Consider the following 20,806-nt stretch of genomic DNA (forward strand, 5'->3'; position numbering starts at 1 on the left):
ATGGAGTTTGCGAAGCAAGCAAGGCGGCGCGGACGGAGGCCCCATAGTCAGCCCCAAAAATTTCTTGGGGAGGGGCTCAGGGAGAGTGTGGCAGAGTCAGGAGCCAGACCTGAGCCAACTCTCCCTGTTTATCGTGAGGAGCCAAGGAGGAGACCAGAACCAGAGCCGGTGTTGGAGGTGAGCGAAACAGAGACTGTGAAGGAGTTAATGGGGAAATTGGAGGAGAGAGAAATGAGGGAGTTGCTGTGTTGGTGCATTTTGCATAGAATTCGCCTGACGGAACGTGTCAGGGATTTGATGGCACCTGGGTTAGCGCTCCATACTCGTCCTGAGGTCCGTTTTAGTCGGCTGGTGAAGTTGGTTCCAGTCTCACGCATCAGGCCTCCTGTACCCATCCCTAGCCTTGCACGTCCTGTGCCAGCACTACGCATCAGGCCTACAGTGCGCCTCGCCTGTTCAGCGCAGCCAGAGCCTCTCTCCTCTCATGCGCTATCGGAGTCTTCCGCCTGTTCAGCGCAGCCAGAGCCTTTCTCCTCTCCTGCGCTGCCGGAGTCTCCCGCCTGTTCAGCGCAGCCAGAGCCTCTCTTCTCTACTGCGCTATCGGAGTCTCCCGCCTGTTCAGCGCAGCCAGAGCCTTTCTGCTCTCCTGCGCTGCCGGAATCTCCCGCCTGTTCAGCGCAGCCGGAGCCTCTCTCCTCTCCTGCGCTGCCGGAGTCTCCCGCCTGTTCAGCGCAGCCAGAACTGCCAGTCTGCATGAAGCAGCCCGAGCTGCCAGTCTGCAAGGAGCTGCCAGTCTGCAAGGAGCTGCCAGTCTGCAAGGAGCTGCCAGCCTGCAAGGAGCTGTCAGTCCGCATGGAGCAGCCTGAGCTGTCAGTCTGCATGGAGCAGCCTGAGCTGTCAGTCTGCATGAAGCAGTCCGAGCTGTCAGTTTGCAAGGAGCAGCCAGAGCTGTCAGTCTACATGAAGCAGCCAGAGCTGCCAGTCTGCAAGGAGCTGCCAGTCTGCAAGGAGCTGCCAGCCTGCAAGGAGCTGTCAGTTTGCATGGAGCAGCCTGAGCTGCCAGTCTGCATGGAGCAGCCTGAGCTGTCAGTCTACATGAAGCTGTCAGTCTACATGAAGCAGCCAGAGCTGCCAGTCTGCAAGGAGCTGCCAGTCTGCAAGGAGCTGCCAGTCTGCAAGGAGCTGCCAGTCTGCAAGGAGCTGCCAGTCTGCAAAGAGCTGCCAGTCTACAAGGAGCTGCCAGCCTGCAAGGAGCTGTCAGTCTGCATGGAGCTGCCAGTCTGCAAGGAGCCGCCAGAGCTGCCTGTCTGCAGGATGCCGCTAAAGCTGCCAGTCTGCAAGGAGCAGCCAGGGCCGCCAGTCAGCATGGAGCAGCCAGGGCCGCCAGTCAGCATGGAGCAGCCAGGGCAGCCAGTCAGCATGGAGCAGCCAGTCAGCATGGAGCAGCCAGTCAGCATGGAGCAGCCAGAGCAGCCAGTCAGCATGGAGCAGCCAGAGCAGCCAGTCAGCATGGAGCAGCCAGAGCAGTCAGTCAGCATGGAGCAGCCAGAGCTGCCAGTCAGCATGGAGCAGCCAGAGCTGCCAGTCATCATGGAGCAGCCAGAGCTGCCAGTCGACCAGACTCTCCCAGATCTGGCAGTCGACCAGACTCTCCCAGATCTGGCAGTCGACCAGACTCTCCCAGATCTGGCAGTCGACCAGAATCTCCCAGATCTGCCAGTCGACCAGACTCTCTCAGATCTGCCAGTCGACCAGACTCTCCCAGATCTGCCAGTCGACCAGACTCTCCCAGATCTGCCAGTCGACCAGACTCTCCCAGATCTGCCAGTCGACCAGACTCTCCCAGATCTGCCAGTCGACCAGACTCTCCCAGATCTGCCAGTCGACCAGACTCTCCCAGATCTGCCAGTCGACCAGACTCTCCCAGATCTGCCAGTCGACCAGACTCTCCCAGATCTGCCAGTCGACCAGACTCTCCCAGATCTGCCAGTCGACCAGACTCTCCCAGATCTGCCAGTCGACCAGACTCTCCCAGATCTGCCAGTCGACCAGACTCTCACAGATCTGCCAGTCGACCAGACTCTCCCAGATCTGCCAGTCGACCAGACTCTGCCAGTCGACCAGACTCGACCAGACTCTGCCAGTCGACCAGACTCGACCAGACTCTGCCAGTCGACCAGACTCGACCAGACTCTGCCAGTCGACCAGACTCGACCAGACTCTGCCAGTCGACCAGACTCTCCCAGATCTGCCAGTCGACCAGACTCTCCCAGATCTGCCAGTCGACCAGACTCTCCCAGATCTGCCAGTCGACCAGACTCTCCCAGATCTGCCAGCCGACCAGACTCTCCCAGATCTGCCAGCCGACCAGACTCTTCCAGATCTGCCAGCCGACCAGACTCTTCCAGATCTGCCAGCCGACCAGACTCTTCCAGATCTGCCAGCCGACCAGACTCTTCCAGATCTGCCAGCCGACCAGACTCTTCCAGATCTGCCAGCCAGCCAGGATCTGGTAGATTCATCAACCTGCCTGAGCTTCCCCTCAGTCCCGAGCTGCCTCAGTCCCGAGCTGCCCCTCAGTCCCGAGCTGCTCCTCAGTCCAGTGGGGTTCTGGGTGAGGACTACTAGGCCATGGTCGGCGGCGAGGGTGGACTATCCAGGGACGCGAGGAGAGGGGACTAAGAAATTGATTGAGTGGGGTCCACATCCCGCGCCGGAGCCGCCACCATGGACAGACGCCCACCCGGACCCTCCCTATTGTTTTGAGGTGCGTTCGGGAGTCCGCACCTTAGGGGGGGGGTTCTGTCACACCCTGGTCGAAGTATTTTGTGTTTATCTTTAGTTATTTGGTCAGGCCAGGGTGTGGCATGGGTTTTTGTAGGTGGTGTGTATGTATGGGGATTGTAGCTAGTGGGGTGTTCTAGCTAAGTCTATGGCTGTCTGAAGTGGTTCTCAATCAGAGGCAGGTGTTTATCGTTGTCTCTGATTGGGAACCATATTTAGGCAGCCATATTCTTTGAGTTTGTCGTGGGTGATTGTCCTTAGTGTCATTGTTCTGTGTTAGGTTACACAAGTATAGGCTGTTTCGGTTTTCGTTAAGTTTATTGTTTTGATAGTGTTTGTGTTTAGTGTGTTATTTCATTAAACATGGATTGCAATAGACACGCCGCATTTTGGTCCGACTCTCCTTCTCACCAAGAAAACCGTAACATCAGTCTATTCTTAATTTGAGAAATTAATGCTATTCCATGCGAGAAATTGCTAAGACACTGAAGATCTCGTACAACACTGTGTACTACTCCCTTCACAGAACAGTGCAAACTGTCTCTAGCCAGAATAGAAAGAGGAGTGGGAGGCCCAGGTGCACAACTGAGCAAGAGGACAAGTACATTAGAGTGTCTAGTTTGAAAAAAAGACACCTCGCAAGTCCTCAACTGGCAGCTTCATTAAATAGTACCCTCAAAACACAAGTCTCAATGTCAACAGTGAAGCGGTGATTCCAGGATGCTGGCCTTCTAGCCTTTTAAAAATGAATAACTAACACTATGTGCCATTGGAACACAGGAGTGATGGTTGCTGATAATGGGCCTCTGTACGCCTATGTAGATATTCCATAAAATAATCTACCGTTTCCAGGTACAATAGTCATTTACAACATTAACAATGTCTACACTGTATTTCTGATCAATTTGATGTTATTTTAACTTCTTGAGTGTAGGGGGCAGGATTTTCATTTTTGGCTAAAAAAAAACGTATCCATTTGAAACTGCCTATTTCTCAGGCCCAGAAACTAGAATATGCATATAATTGTCAGATTAGGATAGAAAACATTCTAAAGTTACCAAAACTATCAAAAATATTGTCTGTGAGTATAACAGAACTGATATTGCAGGCGAAAACCTGAGGAAAATCCAACAAGTGCTGTTTTTCCTGAAAGCTCTCTGTTCCATTGGATGCCTTTCCTCCATTTAAAGGGATATCAACCAGATTCTTTTTCCTATGGCTTCCTCAAGGTGTCAGTCTTTAGACATAGTTTCAGGCTTTTATTTTGAAAAATGAGTGAGAAAGATCACATCACGTCAGTGGATAGCTGGGTGTTCGCAGAGTTTTGCTTGCGCAACAGAGTGGGGCAGCTATTGTCTCTCCCTCTCCTATTGAAAAAGCTACAGTCCCGGTTGATATATTATTGATTATATATTTTAAAAACAACCTGAGGATTGATTAGAAAAAACATTTGACATGTTTCTGTGCACATTACGGATACTATTTGGAATTTTCGTCTGCGATGTCGTGACCTCTCGAGCCTGTGGATATCTGAACATAACGCGCCAAACAAATGGAGGTATTTTGGATATTAAAATAATCTTTATGGAACAAAAGGAACATTTATTGTGTAACTGGGAGTCTCGTGAGTGCAAACATCCGAAGATCAAAGGTAAGCAATTTAATTTATTGCTTTTCTGACTTTCGTGACCAATCTACTTGGCTGCTAGTGTTTGTAATATTTGTCTACCGAGAGAGATGTTCTTACATAGATGCTTGTTATGCTTTTGCCGAAAAGCTGTATTGAGATCTGACACGCCAGGTGGATTAACAACAAGCTAAGCTGTGTTTTGCTATATTGCACTTGTGATTTCATGAAAAATACACGTTTTTAGTAATTTAATTTGAATTTGGCGCGCTGCAATTCAGCGGGTGTTGATGAAAATGATCCCACTAACGGGATAGGTGCGTCAAGGAGTTAATGGACAAAAAAAATGAGCTTTTCTTTCAAAAACAAGGACATTTCTAAGTGACCCCAAACTTTTGAACAGTAGTGTATATTAGCAACATAATATAGTCCAGTGAATGGGACTTGACTGGCTTACCTTTGGAGCACGCCTTTCAAGGTTTCCATATTTTCGTAGGGGCTGGGGAACGGGATCTAAGGAATTTGTGGACACTGCAGTGGGGTGAATGTTTTAACTCTTACATGTGGTCCGTGTGTTTCTGGAGGGTGACGTCAGGTCTTGTAAAACAAAATGTAAGGTTTCAACACTAATATATGAGAGAGGGCTCATATTAATTTATTTGGGACTGGGGGGCAGTATTGAGTAGCTTGGACAAAAAGGTGCCCAGAGTAAACGGCCTGCTACTCAAGCCTAAAAGCTAGAATATGCATATATAATTAGTATATTTGGATAGAAAACACTCTGAAGTTTCTAAAACTGTTTTAATCATGTCTGTGAGTATAACATAACTCATATGGCCTGCAAAAACCTGAGAAAAAATCCAACCAGGCAGTGAGAAATCTGAGGTTTGTACTTTTCAAGTCATTGCCTATTGAATATACAGTGTCTATGGGGTCATATTGCACTTCCTAAGGCTTCCACTAGATGTCAACAGTCTTTAGAACCTTGTTTGAGGCTTCTACTGTGAAGGAGAGCTGATTGAGTCAGGTGTCTGGCAGAGTGCCATGAGCTCAGTCTCACGCACTCCCGTGAGAGTTAGCTGCGTTCCATTGCATTTCTACAGACAAAGGAATTCTCCTGTTGAAACATTATTGAAGATTTATGATAAAAACATCCTAAAGATAGAATCATGTCAAACGAAGTATAGAATCAATGAACTGTAATATGACTTTTCATCTGAACTTTCGCCTGGACTTGCCCGGCACTCCTGAGTTTGGATTTGTGTACTAAACGCGCAAACAAAAATAGGTATTTGGACATAAATTATGGACTTTATCAAACAAAACAAACATTTATTGTGGAACTGGGTTTCCTGGGAGTGCATTCTGATGAAGATCACAGGTAAGTGAATATTTATAATGCTATTTCTGACTTCTGTTGACTCCACAACATGGTGGATATCGGCATGGCTTGTTTTTGTGTCTGAGCGCCGTACTCAGATTATTGCACGGTTTGCTTTTTCCGTAAAGTTCTTTTGAAATCTGACACAGCGGTTGCATTAAGGAGAAGTGGATCTAAAATTCCATGCATAACATCAATGTTTATTATGGGTATTTCTGTAAATTGATGTGGCTCTCCGCAAAATCACCGGATGTTAAATATGAACTTTATCGAACAAAACATACATGTATTGTGTAACATGAAGTCCTGGGAGTGTCATCTGATGAAGATCATCAAAGGTTAGTGATTCATTTTCTCTCTATTTCTGCTTTTTTTCTTTGGCGGGAAAAATGTTTTTCTGTGACTGGGTGCTGACCTAACAATCGTTTGGTGTGCTTTCGTAGTAAAGCCTTTTTGAAAATCGGACACTGTGGACGGATTTACAACAAGTTTATTTTTAAAACGGTGTAAAATACTTGTATGTTTGAGGAAGTTTAATTATGGGATTTCTGTTGTTTTGAATTTGGCGCCCTGCAATTTCACTGGTTGTTGCTGAGGTGGGATGCTATCGTCCCACATAACAGAACACCCTAGGCCGCCATTCCTCCTGGTCCACAGTAGATTTAAACTCACCCTGTGCTCGTATTGCCCATGTCAAAGACAACCCGTTTCATTTAGTTAATCTACAATATCCAATAGCTTTTCCTACAGATTTATCTCAATTGAGAACCAATCATTTCTCGACATTGATTAACCAATGCAGGATGCAGGATGCCTGATGAAGGGCAGAATGTGGTAATTACAGTAGGGTCGGCGCCAAGGCCCACGCACGCTACAATAATATGGTACGTACCCCCTCGGTTCTTCCAGTAAATGCGGACCTGTAGCTGGCCGTCCTGGTAGAAGGGTGTGCCCACCTCCAGAGGGCCGGCCGGGCGCTTGCCAAGGGTGGAGCCAACAGGCATCATAACCTCCTCCTTCTTGGACACTGGTTTCACTGGGTTGGAGAAGGAAAAGAGAAGTTAACATCGGATTTCTAGTCCAGCTAATCTCATCAAATCTCCAAATGTAGCTCAAAGCTCTAATATGGGAAGGTTACAGTATGCTTAAACATATATTATCGTACCAATAGTTATGCTAATAAATACTCTAAAATGAACTCATAAAAACTATTAAACAGTGTCATTATTTATCACTAAGTCAGATGGGTGCAGCCTTGTTTAGACTCAATGTCCCATGATGCCTTACCAGAGTCATTGTTCTGGGCAGCGGTGCTGAAGTGGAGTGATGCCTTGGAGCTCTTCAGACGCACCTGACCCCAGTAGGTGACTGCCTGCAGCTCCACTGTGTAGCTATTGTTAGTCAGAAGGCCCTCCAGATCCACCCAGCTCTGGGCCTGAAATCCCAGAGACAACACCACATCAACCACAGCCAGAACACAATGTGGCCAGACCACAACCGTATCACTCAAACCAGATGACTCAGATCCCTGTCCCAGTCTAGTCCATTCCAGTCCCAGCCCAGGCTAGCCCAGTCGAAGCCAGGTCTGTGGGAATAAGGACCATCCTTATTGGGAACACGTGTGCTGGTCTAAACCAACATGGAGATAGTGATAGAGTCTTAGGCCTGAGGCTTTACGCGCTGTGAGAGGGAGCAGTGTTATCCCCATCCCCTGGGGCTTCGTTACAGTGTGTTTAGGTCTCAGCATTCCTCCAGCAGCATGAGCCTGATAGGCTCCAGTTATTGACCAGTGCTTGTTTTGATATTCCACCATCAGCAGGTAGCTTTCAAAGCCCTGAGGTGCCAAAGTATCAAAAGATATCTGGTGTCTCCCAGCTTTCTCACCTCCATGCCACATCTGCATCTGGTTACCAACACTAATTCCGGATTCTAAGTCAGCACAAGTGGAATGACTGTCTAGACAATAGCGTTTTTGCTTTATTCTTCATAGCGATGCTAAGCTAAACAGACATTTGATACTATTGCACTTGTTAAACCACTTCATTTGACAGCTTGTTAATTGTTATTCAATTAATAAGAAAGGACCTGGACTTATTCTCAGTTACCAGTAGTCAATCTAAATAACAGTAACCTTGACAAATATGGGTTAAGTTATCAAAGGAACACATCCCTGTGACACTATCTAGCCGTAAATGAGGAATACATTATATGTTATGTTTTCTTTCAAAGCCTAACCAAGCGTTTAAGGGTAATTTAATTTGTCTGAGGAAATAAAACAATAAAAGGGCAGTGTGCCGTGCTGCATGAGTGATTGCTTTAAGAGTTTATGTATTTAAATGGCTTACGTTGCTGATCTTTTTCCATTGTGGGGCCTGTGGTTCTTATTTACAGTGCAGAGACTAGGGGAGTGAGGCTGAGCTTGAGATGGGTCTGATCCAATCAGCCCATCCAGGCCCTTGGGTGTCTAGCCTCCCAACCCGCAGACACATCACCCAGACGGGAAGAGAAGAGCCGATGCTTACCCCGTTGGTGGTCTTCCTCCTCTTCTTCTTGGACGGCACCAGCGACTTCCTGGGAACGGTCCAGCTCCAGAAGACTTTGTAGTGATGGACGGGGATGTCGGGTTCCGAGGGCAGGGTCCAGTTAAGATGGACTGTCACCGTCCCCTCAGCACCCAGCGTCATGTTAGTAACATGCAGGCTGGTTGGTCTGGGAGGGGCGGCGGGATCTGGAGAGAGACCAGGAACACAGTACTCTAATGTCATGTAATCCACAGCAGTTCTCCTTCTCTCTCTCTCCAGCTGTTAAGCTTTAATTCAGGGACTGAGTGAGGAGGATAATGTTAGACACAGAAAGACTATTGTTTCTTAATGGAAGACAGAAAGAGATCATGATAGAGCTGTTTTTGTTTGTACAATTTGGGAACGACCACAAATAACGGCGCCGGCAGAAAAGTGACAGCTGCAATGTTTTTTTGGTGCTAATAAGTGACTGGAGACTCACAGACCAAAACACTAATCAACTAAATATTGAGATTCATTCAAATGGACGATCACTTAAACCACATTAATGTGTTGATCCTTGCTTAAAATCATATCAGACGTTTGGTTTAATGTGTCTAACCAGGATACATTTGCACCAGTTAAGACAGCTTTGCAGTGCAGCTGAGAGACCAGAATAAGAGGGGCCCATATGAGAGGCCCAGCCAGTATGATGGTGTAAAGTTATTAGTCCACCACTGACAATCTGTCATGAAATGTTATGACAGGTGTCACGTCTACGGCAGTGTTACACATTACAGAGAGCTCGGCTCAATGGTCACCAAACACATGCTCCTCACTTTCACATTCCATCTTAACTTGAGTCTACCTAGCTGTGTGCATCCGAGTGTGTGTGTAAGATGATGTTTCAGAGCTTGTTAAGAGCCTGGCCAGATGGGGTCTGCCCCAGGATTGCTGCCGGCTGCCGCATATAGTCAGTACTGATGTCAGGCCATGGGTCCCAGGCAGAGGCAGGGCCAGGCAGAGGCAGGGCCAGGCAGAGGCAGGGCCAGGCAGAGGCAGGGCCAGGTGCCAGACCAGAGGGAAAGGCCTATTCCTGAGAAAATGATGGAGACTACAGCCCTGTTACTGTTAGCTCATCTCCCCTTTCTTCCTTCTCCCACCTGAAACACATTTGGGGTGGTTTCAAAGTGCAATTGGACGCATCGTTTCTGAGTGAACCAGCTAATTATATCCACGCTATATAAATAAGCAGTGAGTTTTTTGCAAATTGCCCAAACTAAGTATGGTGGTGCGAAATTGCAATCAGATGATCAGGCTGAGCTGTGTAAATAACAATGGAATGACAGAATCAATCGCTCATCATGTGACAGCTCTCATCCATCCATCAGCGTTGTGGGACTGATTGGAGGTCAGTTTCCAGGCCTGCAGCACAATCCTGTTTCCACCTGGTGTCTGGTGATGTCACGCAGCCTGTCAGAACACCCAGGGGACTTCATGTTAGAATATAAATGACAAGGAAGGTCATTCAGGCAGCATACAGTTACCACTACCACAAAACATATGAGGATGAAGCAAGGTACTTAATTTTGCTTCCCTGGTGAATATTGCACCACAATCTTGTCATAGACTATGTAAAAAAAGAAATGCCTTCATTACTTCCTCAGCTATTCATATTGAAGACGAAGACAAAGGTGGTCCCTGCTAGACAAAATCTCTAGCCAAAGCCATGTTGGTAAAGCAAACACACCACAAGAACTCAGACAAAGGGCCAAATCCGGAGCCAAATCAACTGAACTGCAGAACGTTGCTCACAGCTCTGCCTCTACACCTCAAACCAAACTATCTGCTCTACCTCAGATGAAATCTAGACACAATATTACATTCATAAACCTGTAATCCAGACTAAAGGGTTATTTAGAGTCATTCGACATAGAAACACTCAGAGTAGTACAGGCATCAGCACAGTCTCAGCCCACTATCAAACACAATGCTAATCTGTAACACAGATCTGAAGCACTGAGCAGCCTACCTTACCTCATTCTCCCTGGAAGCCAGACAATAACTTACATGCAGTTGAAACCTGCAATATCCTGACTAATTTGGACATATGACATTTTATACAGCTGTAAAGAGGGAAAGCCCCACCTTTGAAGAGTTAAATGTACAAAGGTGTGGCTGCATCGCTATGGAGAAAAGCACATGTTCTGCACGCACAGGGGTTTCTGATGACTTTCTATGTTCTGTTTGGCATCAGTGTGCATCAATTTCCATTTAGCTCAGCGGACAACTTTAGGGACGGAGGGACGAGGAATGCTTAATAATCTGATTTAAGGTTCGGGTTTGTTAGATAGGGGAAAGAAAAAGAAACAGATTACATATGGTTGTGATGGATATTTAAAGACACTGTGCCAAAACCATTTTGTTATTTGCTTTTAACAAATGTGAGCATTACGGGTGTAATCTTGCAGAATATTCCAGCACAGGAACAATGTTACGTTCCTGCAGTGTGGGTGTTTCCCCTCACTGCAGGGTGGCTTGAATTTCAGGCAAAAGTTAGACACACTCACAAACATGCAAAAAAACACAATTTGTCCATGAACAAAATGGGGAAATTGGCCGTTACTGAGACAAATCAGGCTGTGATGGATTGTCCCAAAGTCTCCACCTGTTCATAGCCCTTGACTGTAGTAAATGTAAGGATAGGGTGTCACACAGGAACTGACACCGAGTAGGGGCCACACACAAACACACACAACCCCCACACTCTCCCAGACACAGCCTACCTCTGGAGGAGCGGAAGTGCTTGCTGGGGGCAGTAAACCCGCGGGTCCCGTGTACATTGACGGCAGCCACTCTGAACTGGTACCATCTGCTGGCTCTGATGTCGGCCAGTTGGATGCGCTCCTCTGTAGTCTGAGCGACAGATGGGAGAGAGCAGCCACACAGGGGTTAAAGGTCACACAGGGTCGCAGCTCGTGTGAGTGTTGCTGCCACATCAGTCATCTGTCTGTTTCTCTTTGCCAAACTTTCAAAGACACTGCAACTAAGGAATGTGCAACAGTGTGCGACAGTGTGATTGAGTGCAGTGCTTCCACAGCTGTGGAGTACCACCCCGACATTGTTATGTCTCTCTCTTTTGTGTAAAACATATTATGCTTTAGTTTTAGGGTTGGTTTTTCCACAAAATAATGCATCACTGATTCTTCATCTTCCTAAAAAGCACTGACCATGTTATTAATTTAGGATAACTAAACAGGAAATTATTTGATTATAATATACTGTATGTGAATGAAAGAGCAATCCTCCAGCAGCATTGAGGTAGTCAGAGAAGGAGCCTGGTGTGGTGCCCTACCTGTGCCACGGTCTCCCACTCTGTGGCGTCGTCCTCACTGGGGTGGATGCCATAGTTCCAGCGGCGCTGCACCACGTACAGGACAGGCTCCACAGAGATGTTGAACTTAGAGGACCAGCGGATCACCAGGCCTCCAGACGGCTGCTCTGCAAACACCAGCTCCTTTCTGGGCTTCAGGGGTGCTCCTGAAAACAGTCATTGACATCACTGTGAGACAGAGTTAGGGAGAGAATGGGGCATGACATCACTGTGAGTGACTTTAGGCAGAGAGGAAGAGGCGAAGCCAGATGATTTAGATAAGTCCTTTTTTGTATGGAGGTCTATGGGAGTGTAGAATTACGTGAGGCTTATTTGAATGAATGTAAGTCTCGTAATGTTTAGGCTGTTATAAATGTACTAATATCACCAACTTTGAGAAAAAAAAACACTTCGTTATGCCTGTTGTTCACACGCGTATCTGCCCTCATTGTCTAGAATGGTCCCACCTGATCTCGCCTGCCTTCAAATCACTGAGGACATGTATTTCCATTGTTAGAGCGGTCACTTGGCTATCTTGTCAATAAAATAGATAATCTTTGCTTGAGGACAGACATATAACATCGTCACTGTGAGACTGACTTTGGGAGAAACAGCACAGATTTGAAATTGACAGACACTGTCCGAGACACTGTCCACTGGGTCAATATCATGGTCATTGTGCTGTGACGGACCGTGATATACTCTTGGATAGAGAGAACATGTTTTACCAGCTGTCTCTTTGGGGAGGACACAGATAGTTAGCCTCTGGGTATGTGAGGTAGTGGAAAGCCGAGGAGCTTACATTATCTTCTCTCCATGTCAAAACACACTCAGACGCACACACACACACACACGTGTACAATCCATTTGCCTCATTGTCCCTCACATTCAACCCATTTAAACTCTGTCAATGTGCCCATGTGCGATAAAGCCGATTTATTAAGTGTGCGGTGTAGGGAAAAGTGAGTGTCCATGACAGACTAACTCTCTCCTTGAGGATTTATTTCAGCTGAGATGTAGTGAGTTGTTGATTGAGCATCGGGCTGAGTGTTAATGAGATGGAGATTGGAAACGCAGCGTTCAGGAGTACAGAAGAACACTGAATAAATCCCACACCTCTCAATAAATCACCTGCCGTTCTCACACACTTACTTACCCAAGGACCTCACCCCTCGAACCGAGGAGAGCGAGCGCCTAGCGCTGCTCTGCATTCATGAAATGCACACAGTATAAACACACATACTCAAGTCAAAGTAACTGCAAACAAGGTGCTGAAAATAGTGTTGAATTGCCTGTGCTGCATAAGCAGGCTGCTTCAACTTGTTACATCTCTATTGATTCTTTTTAATGTGATTGATTGATACTCATTGAATGCCGGGTGGGAGATGGAGGTGGGCCCATTTGCCAGACACAGAGTCTGTCTTGAGTCTCGTAGATAGAGGCTCTACACAGAGTAACAGCTGTGTGCCATTGTGCTGATGTTTCACAGCTCCAGTGTGTGTGTGTGTGTGTGTGTGTGTGTGTGTGTGTGTGTGTGTGTGTGTGTGTGTGAGACGAACACAATACCACAGCATTCCTACTCCCTTCGCCATGATTCATCTTCCCTCAGCCACACACATCCCGTCTCTCCATCCAACAACCATCCACACGCAGCAAAGTGACAAACCCTAAACCCGCTCTTAGCTCGCACCCCTACAAAGATTACCCCTATGGGGCCAGATCCCATCCAAGAATCCATCCATCCAAGTACTAGCAGGATTCATCGTCCAATGGCCACATGCTTGCTCTGCCCCATCTAAAAAACATAACCATGAAGTTTGCCTTGATGAACAGTCATCAAGAGCTGAGCATTCATTCATGTATTGTGCATTCCAACAATAATGCTCCTGGATTATAATGCTGAGTGCTCACGCACACACTGACCAGGCTAATTACTGGGGCAGTGGCAAACAAGCACCAATCAAGGTGGGAGGAACACATCCAACAATACATTCTTCAAAAGGTGATTGTAGTACAATGGCCTCCCATAGACTTCAAACACTGATGAGTGCTCAGTGTCATGCCATGGTTCCCAGAGTCATCAATATACATGGTTACATAGGTCTCTGACGGTTAACAGTAAAGATATGCTTCATATTTTATGTGCATCAAATGACTGTTTGTTTTGGAGCACAGAGGCAGCAATACATCCATACCCCAGGATGGTCATGCACTGTTCAATCTTTTAAATCCATTAGGGGTGTGGAGCTGTGAATGGCTGGGGAGGACGACTGCTGGCTGGCTGGCGAGTGTGAGGATCAAGCATCATAGCGTCTCCAGAGGGAGAGACCATAAGTAAAGACTGACATATTTACATAAGGACACGGGGCTGAGAACAAGACTGCCTTTCCACACTGGTCTCTCAGTGATCTCCATTATGGTGACAGAATAACCATCTATCACAAATGACTGCCAACACATCATGGCTGAGGGAAAAGACATCTTATTCAAAACTCCACTTTGCTAGTACAGCTTTGAACAAAAAAGAAGACGTTACAGTCTAGTGAATAGTATGTAACATCACTGGCTTCTATTGATATCAAGAAAAAATCTCTACATATGGGACCAAGGCCCTGTAGTTGTCTTCTGTGTATTTGTGTTCAAAAGACATAACACACACAATGAGCTCTGCTTTCTACAGCGCACTCTTCCACTGTCACACACTCGCTGGGGACCTTCACCTGCACACACACAGGGCACACAAACACACATCTGAGAGCGATCTCCGTGGGGGGGAACACTCCATTTCACCCGGCTCGCGTCAGAATAATGGCTTCCAGCATTATGGATCATCTTGAACACACACTTGTGCACATACAGAAACAATTACTCTCTCCACACCGTGAGCACATAATTACACCTTCAACAATGGAGATCAGGATTGGAATTCAAACATGACTTAAAGCAGACTGCGAATTAAAACATGTGCAAATCTCCTTTTATCTTTCTCCATCCACACAGGCTGTGAATCTCCAGGCCATGACACTGCCTTTACTGTACATCCATTCTTTCAGAATATATTAATGTATGCTTCAACACAGACCCCCCCCCCCCCCCCCCCCCCACACACACACACACACACACACACACGTCTGTGTGCACTTCAATAATAGCCACAGCTCTGTCACTGCATTGCTTCAAAGACTGAAAGAGGCAGGTTCCAGTCGTTCCACTTCTCCTGCCTTGTTATGGTCCAAGGCTGTCAGCAGCCTGAGAGAGTCAGTGTGCTGCTGACAAACACAACTGAAGAAGATCCAGCTTCCATCTCCTGGCCCAGAGGCACTGAGAGAGTCTTCTCTCGCTCTTCCACAATGGGCTGTGCGCTCTCCTCTCCTCTCTGAACATCCACCTCAGGCAGTGCCATTAAAACAGTTTTACTGGAGGTCTCCCTCCCTCTCTCTCTCTCTATGCATCTGTTCTTTTGTGAGCCTAAAGCGGATTTAGAACAATTTCACACACTGGATGTATCATAAAATACAGCATGTACAGAATGTGGGGATTGCGTGGAGACAAAGAAACTCAAGTGAAATATTGGTCTATTTTGAATAAAATTAAATGTATGGTTCACTGCATAGCTAAATGGATTTTGCAGCACTACTAGTGAAACTTGGTATATCGTGCATACACAAACACACACTAAAAAGGCATAGCCTTGCTAAATAATAACAGAAGATGATTTACAATATTCAGGGACAAAAGTTATGGCGCTGAAAGCTACTGTTGCATTTGAATAACCGAATCTGACAAAGGTCTGTGTACAGTAACTAGCGTTAGTGTTGTACCCAATGATGTCACATACGGCGCCTGTACAGTACGTGTCATTGTACCTTTGTAGAGGTTCTTGGGGGTCTGACAGGTGTGTCCGCAGCCATTGGAGCAGCACTTCTTGACAGCGGAGCACTCTCCATCCTCCTCACAGCTCTCCACGCAGGCTGCAGCGAAGCCACTGGCCTTCTCGGGGGCCGAGCAGTCCCCCTGTTTCACCCCTTCTACAGACTTCAGGAACTCACAGCTAGTCAAACACTCATAGTGCTTCTTGGGAAAGAGGGGCTGGAGGGTAGAGGTGGACGAGGAGGTAGTAGGAGGAGGAGAAGAAGAGGACAAAGAGGACGAGGTAGGAGGGGGAGAAGGAAAGGCAAATGAAAAATGTGTGTCAGGTGACTTGTAGAGTTGAGTGTGCCAGTGCTTGAACAGGCAGGTCAGCGAGCTAACAGGGATTCTTCTGTTTACATTGAACCTGATGACTAATTTGAGTGGTGAGTAAGTTAAACAGCTTTGATTCAATCTTACACGGAGTGCCATTACATTACATTACATTACATTACAGTAGAGAGAAAAAAAAGAGCCTCCACTTTACTTTGCTTGACGCTCTTCGTTCCCTCAGACTTTCCCCACTCCAGAGGGAGCACTCAAACTCAGAGGCGGTGGCAATAGTGACATACGTACCTCGCATAAGTCCTGGCACTGATTTTCCTTCAGGTCCCAGGATTCCTTGCAGGGCTCCAGGCACTATGAAAGGGAGAAGGAAGGGTGTCAGTGCTTCAAAGAGCCAGCCACATTAAAGAGCTTAGTGTGAGCGAAGCCTGAGAGGGTGCTATCTCTTGCTCTCCCTTGCTCTCTTTCTGTCTCACTCCCTCTGACTGCCAAGCACCTCACACAGCCACTTCCATGGTACACACCACAATCAGCATTCACACCTCTTTGTTACAGAATCCCCACATACTTTCAAAGAACATCAACAATTTTCTACAAAAGAAGGTAACAGGCCAAGGGCCAAAGCGGATTCGTTTCAGAATAGAGCACAGTCGCTGTGACTCCCAAAATCCACTCAATAGCTATCATTTTTTGTCTGGCTCTTCTGCCCTTGACATAATCCTTACAAAAATGCATCAGCATAAACCCCAACCCCCCCTCACCAGCTCTCTCCACCACCGCATGTCTGGACCCGCCCTCTCTCCCTCCCTACCTCTTCCAGTTGTACACAGAGAGGATGGTTAATAGATAATACACCCAGTTAAAATGTTCTTGGGATTCCCTTTTCAAACATGTGGAACTTATTTACTGGATGATTGGCGCGGGCATGGGATCAAAGAGGATCCTAGAAGAGACTGCAGGGCAAGTCGTTTAGCCCAACATATCGGATGAAGAATTTAAAATGAAAATACACCAATAATGGTCAAATTCCTCTCGCTGTAAATACAACCGCTCGCCCTCAACTAATCAAACTCAATAAGGCTAAATGTAATAAAACATGAAAGTTCATGCATGTCCAAGGGAATCAGGCATCAGATGCCACCGCAGAAAAAGGGGCATGTGTTCAGAACCTTCATAGGATAGAGTGGCTGGAGGCTGATGTGTTCCGGGTGCTGCTAGCTGGCTGCTACAGAACCAGTGGTACTGCTATAGCCAGTAGGAGAGTCTCCCAGAGAGGAACCACTGCTGGGCTGCTGCTTCTGGGCAGCCACTGGGACAGGCCCAAACCACAGTGACCATTCAGCCCCATTCAATTTAGGCTCTCTGACCCACCTCCAATACAGAGACCCAGCAGCTAACTGTCAGACTCCACCACCGCATTCCTCGTATTGGGAAAGTCCAATATGTTGGTCAGCAGGGGGGAATCATCTTTGATGAACCAGAACATTCTGGATGTCTCACGTCAATCTCAGAGAACATTACCTATTAGATATATAGAGAGAGACAGAGTCATTCGATGAGCATAAAACAGTATGTGCCCATGTTTTACTGATATGGTACAGAGACACTTGCATGAGAATAAGATTGTCTTAAAAGGCAACATAAGAAATTACACCTTAGTCAGGGAGCTGTGTTTATGTGTCTTTAATCAGCTCATTAGCAGCCTGTTTTTATTATGCCATTGCCAGTGAAAAGTTGACTTGCTTTTTATGGAGTGCGTAGGGCGGGCACATGTTGAAGTGTAAACCTGGCTTCTAGGAGGAACATGGCGCAATCAGGGCCCTACACTTGGGTTGCCTGACAGTTCTCAATTACACACTGTGGTCTCTCAGTTAAAACTCGGTCTCGCTTTTTCTCTCCAATCCACTCCACTCCACTCCACTCCACTCCCACGGAGCGGGTTTGGAAGAAGACCATCTGGACACTGAAGTGTTAAGGAGGAGATACAGGACTGAGAAAAGGGAGACAGGAGGCAGTAGGGAAGCAGTAGTTCATATTTCCCATAAAAACAAGTATAGGCTATACTATGTGATGAGCAGGAGTTCAGAATGAACCCCTGGAGATTCAAAAGAAACCATTGTGGGTTCCACAGAATGACATAGTGGGAAAAACTGAAATAAGAGTCTTGCAATGTCACTATCCCCACATACTGCATGGGAATATGATTTGATGAACACCTACAGTACATGTAGTAGCACTAATGGGCAGCCAGTCTTCCTTCCAGAGACACCATGCTGACACATTGAGGTGTTGAGGCAATGGCTTTTGCTCCAGCAGTCACACTAGTCTAAAGGAACCTCTGCCAACAGACACGGCACATGCCAAAGGCCTAAAATCCCCTCTACAAATCACTGAGCATACACATGTAAGCTGCGGAATCAAGCCAATTTAGTGCATGATGTCTACCTCGTCAATGTGTCACACACACACACACACACACACACACACACACAAATTATTTAGTCCAAGAGAGGTGTTTTCAATACAATAGAAAAAACGAAGGCAAATTACAAATAAAGGAAGTGCATTCCTATGGATTTTGCAAGTCTTTGCACTCTTTGAGGGAGTGGATATGAGGATCACAAAAAGATAAGCATTTGAGTTCCTCGCTGTGAGAGCTCTCCACAGGTGTGCTGATAATTGACAATCTGTCAGCGTTTTTCCTCAGCCACACCCACATAACTGACATTTTAGTAGGAGGGGGCGTGAGTGACGACAGATGTCTTGCCAAAGCAAATAGGAGACGCTCCGTATAATTACAAAAAGGTGACTCAATCAAAAACCACAGTTTTATTGGCACAGTTTTGCTGCTGACTCCAACAATATCTGCTTCTGTGAGTCTTTAACATGGGGTTTAACCATTACTGAACAAAAAATATAAATGCAACATGTAAGGTGTTGGTCCCATGTTTCATAAGCTGAAATAAAATTCCAGAAATGTCCCATACGCACAAAAAATATTATTTATTAAATTTTGTGCACAAATTTGTTTACATCCCTGTTAGTGAGCATTTTATCCTTTGTCAAGATAATCCATCCACCTGACAGGTGTGGAATATATCAAGAAGCCGAAAACAGCATGATCATTACACAGGTACACAAGTGCACCTTGTGCTGGGGACAATAAAAGGCCCCTCTAAAATGTGCAGTTTTGTCACACAACACAGTTGAGAGTGTGCAATTGGCATGCTGACTGCAGGAATGTCCACCAGAGCTGTTGCCAGGGAATGTAATGTTCATTTCTCCATCATAATCCGCCTCCAATGTTGTTTAGGAGAATTTAGCAGTACGTCCAACCGGCCTCACAACCACAGACTGTGTAACCACGTCAGCCCAGGACCTCTATTTCTGGCTTCTTCACCTGCAGGATGGTCTGAGACCAGCTAACCCAGGGGTGGACAACTCCAGTCCTTGAGGGCCTGATTGGTGTCACACTTTTTCTCCATCCCTAGCAAACACAGCTGATTAATCAAATTGCATTCTAAACTGAAGATCTTGATTAGGAGATTATTGGAGTCAGGTGTGTTATTTGGGGCTGGGGCAAAACTGTGACACCAAATCAAGCCATCGAGGACCGGAATTGCCCACCCCTGAGCTAACTGGACAGCTGATGAAACAGTTTGCAGAACCAAAGAAAGTTTGTGCAGACAGTCAGAAACCGTCTCAGGGTAGCTCATTTGCATGCTCATCGTCCTCACCTGGGTCTTGACCTGACTGCAGTTTGGGGTCGTAACCAACTTCAGTGGGCAAATGCTCACCTTCGATGGCCACTGGCATGCCGGAGAAGTGTGCTCTTCACTGATGAATCCTGGTTTCAACTGTTCCGGACAGATGGCAGACAGCGTCTATGGCTTCGTGTGGGCGAGCGGTTTGCTGTCAACGTTGTGAACAGAGGGCCCAATGATGAAGGTGGGGTTATGGTATGGGCAGCTACGGACAACGAGCACAATTGCATTTTATCGATGGCAATTTGAATGCACAGAGATACCGTGACGCAATCCTGAGCCTCATTGTTGTGCCATTCATCCGCCGCCATCACCTCTTGTTTAAGCATGATAATGCACAGCCCGATATTGCAAGGATCTGTACACAATTCCTGGAGGCTGAAAATGTCCCAGTTCTTCCATGACCTGCATACTCAGACATGTCATTGAGCATGTTCGGGCTGCTCTGGATTGACGTGTACGACTGCGTGTTTGAGTTCCCGCCAATATCCAGCAACTTCACACAGCCATTGAAGAGGAGTGGGAAAATATTCCACAAGCCACAATCAACAGCATGATCAACTCTATGCGAATGAGATGTTGCACCACATGAGGAAAATGGTGGTCACACCAGATGCTGACTGGTTGTTTTCTGACCCACACCCCTATCATTTTTTTAAGGCACTATCTGTGCCTTAAACAGATGCATGTCTGTATTCCCAATCAAGTGAAATCCATAGATTTCACAATCCATAGATTGTCTAATGCATTAATTTCAATTGACTGATCTCCTTATATGAACTGTAACAAAGTAAAATCTTTGAAATTGTTGCATGTTGCATTTATATTTTTAATCAGTGTAGGAGATCTCAGCTGGGCAGAGACAACATGGAAGGGAAGGCGGGTAATTGGGATAGACATGCTGCATCTGTCTAGTTAACCTGGGTGCCAGCCTGAGATGGTGTTGAAGCTAAAGTCTGAGACTGGCATCCAGGCTAACATATGTTGGCATAACAACACCACATGAAAATGTTCTATGATGCATAAACATGCAAGTTAGTACACTAAATGATGTTGAATTGAACTGTTCTCATTCCCAGATGTATACAAGGACTTTGGCTATTGGTTGAGGCCAGAGCTCCACCAAAGCAGTTGGCTGTAGCAGTTTCCCAACAAAAGCATTTGTGCTCCCGACTCTCCCTT

At 46.5% G+C, this 20,806-nt stretch overlaps 1 protein-coding gene across 1 annotated transcript in view; it reads right to left on the reverse strand.

Moving 5' to 3' along the window:
• The window catches only part of LOC110501646 (anosmin-1), a 58,804-nt gene that overhangs the window by 10,989 nt on the left and 27,009 nt on the right, over window positions 1–20,806 (reverse strand). Inside the window, exons 3-9 of the mRNA XM_021579348.2 lie at window positions 16,152–16,214; window positions 15,533–15,755; window positions 11,649–11,833; window positions 11,080–11,209; window positions 8,315–8,520; window positions 7,080–7,227; window positions 6,685–6,828 (exon numbers count right to left, since the gene is read on the reverse strand). Of these exons, the coding sequence (XP_021435023.1) occupies window positions 6,685–6,828; window positions 7,080–7,227; window positions 8,315–8,520; window positions 11,080–11,209; window positions 11,649–11,833; window positions 15,533–15,755; window positions 16,152–16,214 (1,099 nt within the window). The remainder of the gene's footprint in view (window positions 1–6,684; window positions 6,829–7,079; window positions 7,228–8,314; window positions 8,521–11,079; window positions 11,210–11,648; window positions 11,834–15,532; window positions 15,756–16,151; window positions 16,215–20,806) is intronic.

This window comes from Oncorhynchus mykiss, chromosome 22, assembly GCF_013265735.2.
Source record: "Oncorhynchus mykiss isolate Arlee chromosome 22, USDA_OmykA_1.1, whole genome shotgun sequence".
Classification (NCBI taxonomy): domain Eukaryota; kingdom Metazoa; phylum Chordata; class Actinopteri; order Salmoniformes; family Salmonidae; genus Oncorhynchus; species Oncorhynchus mykiss.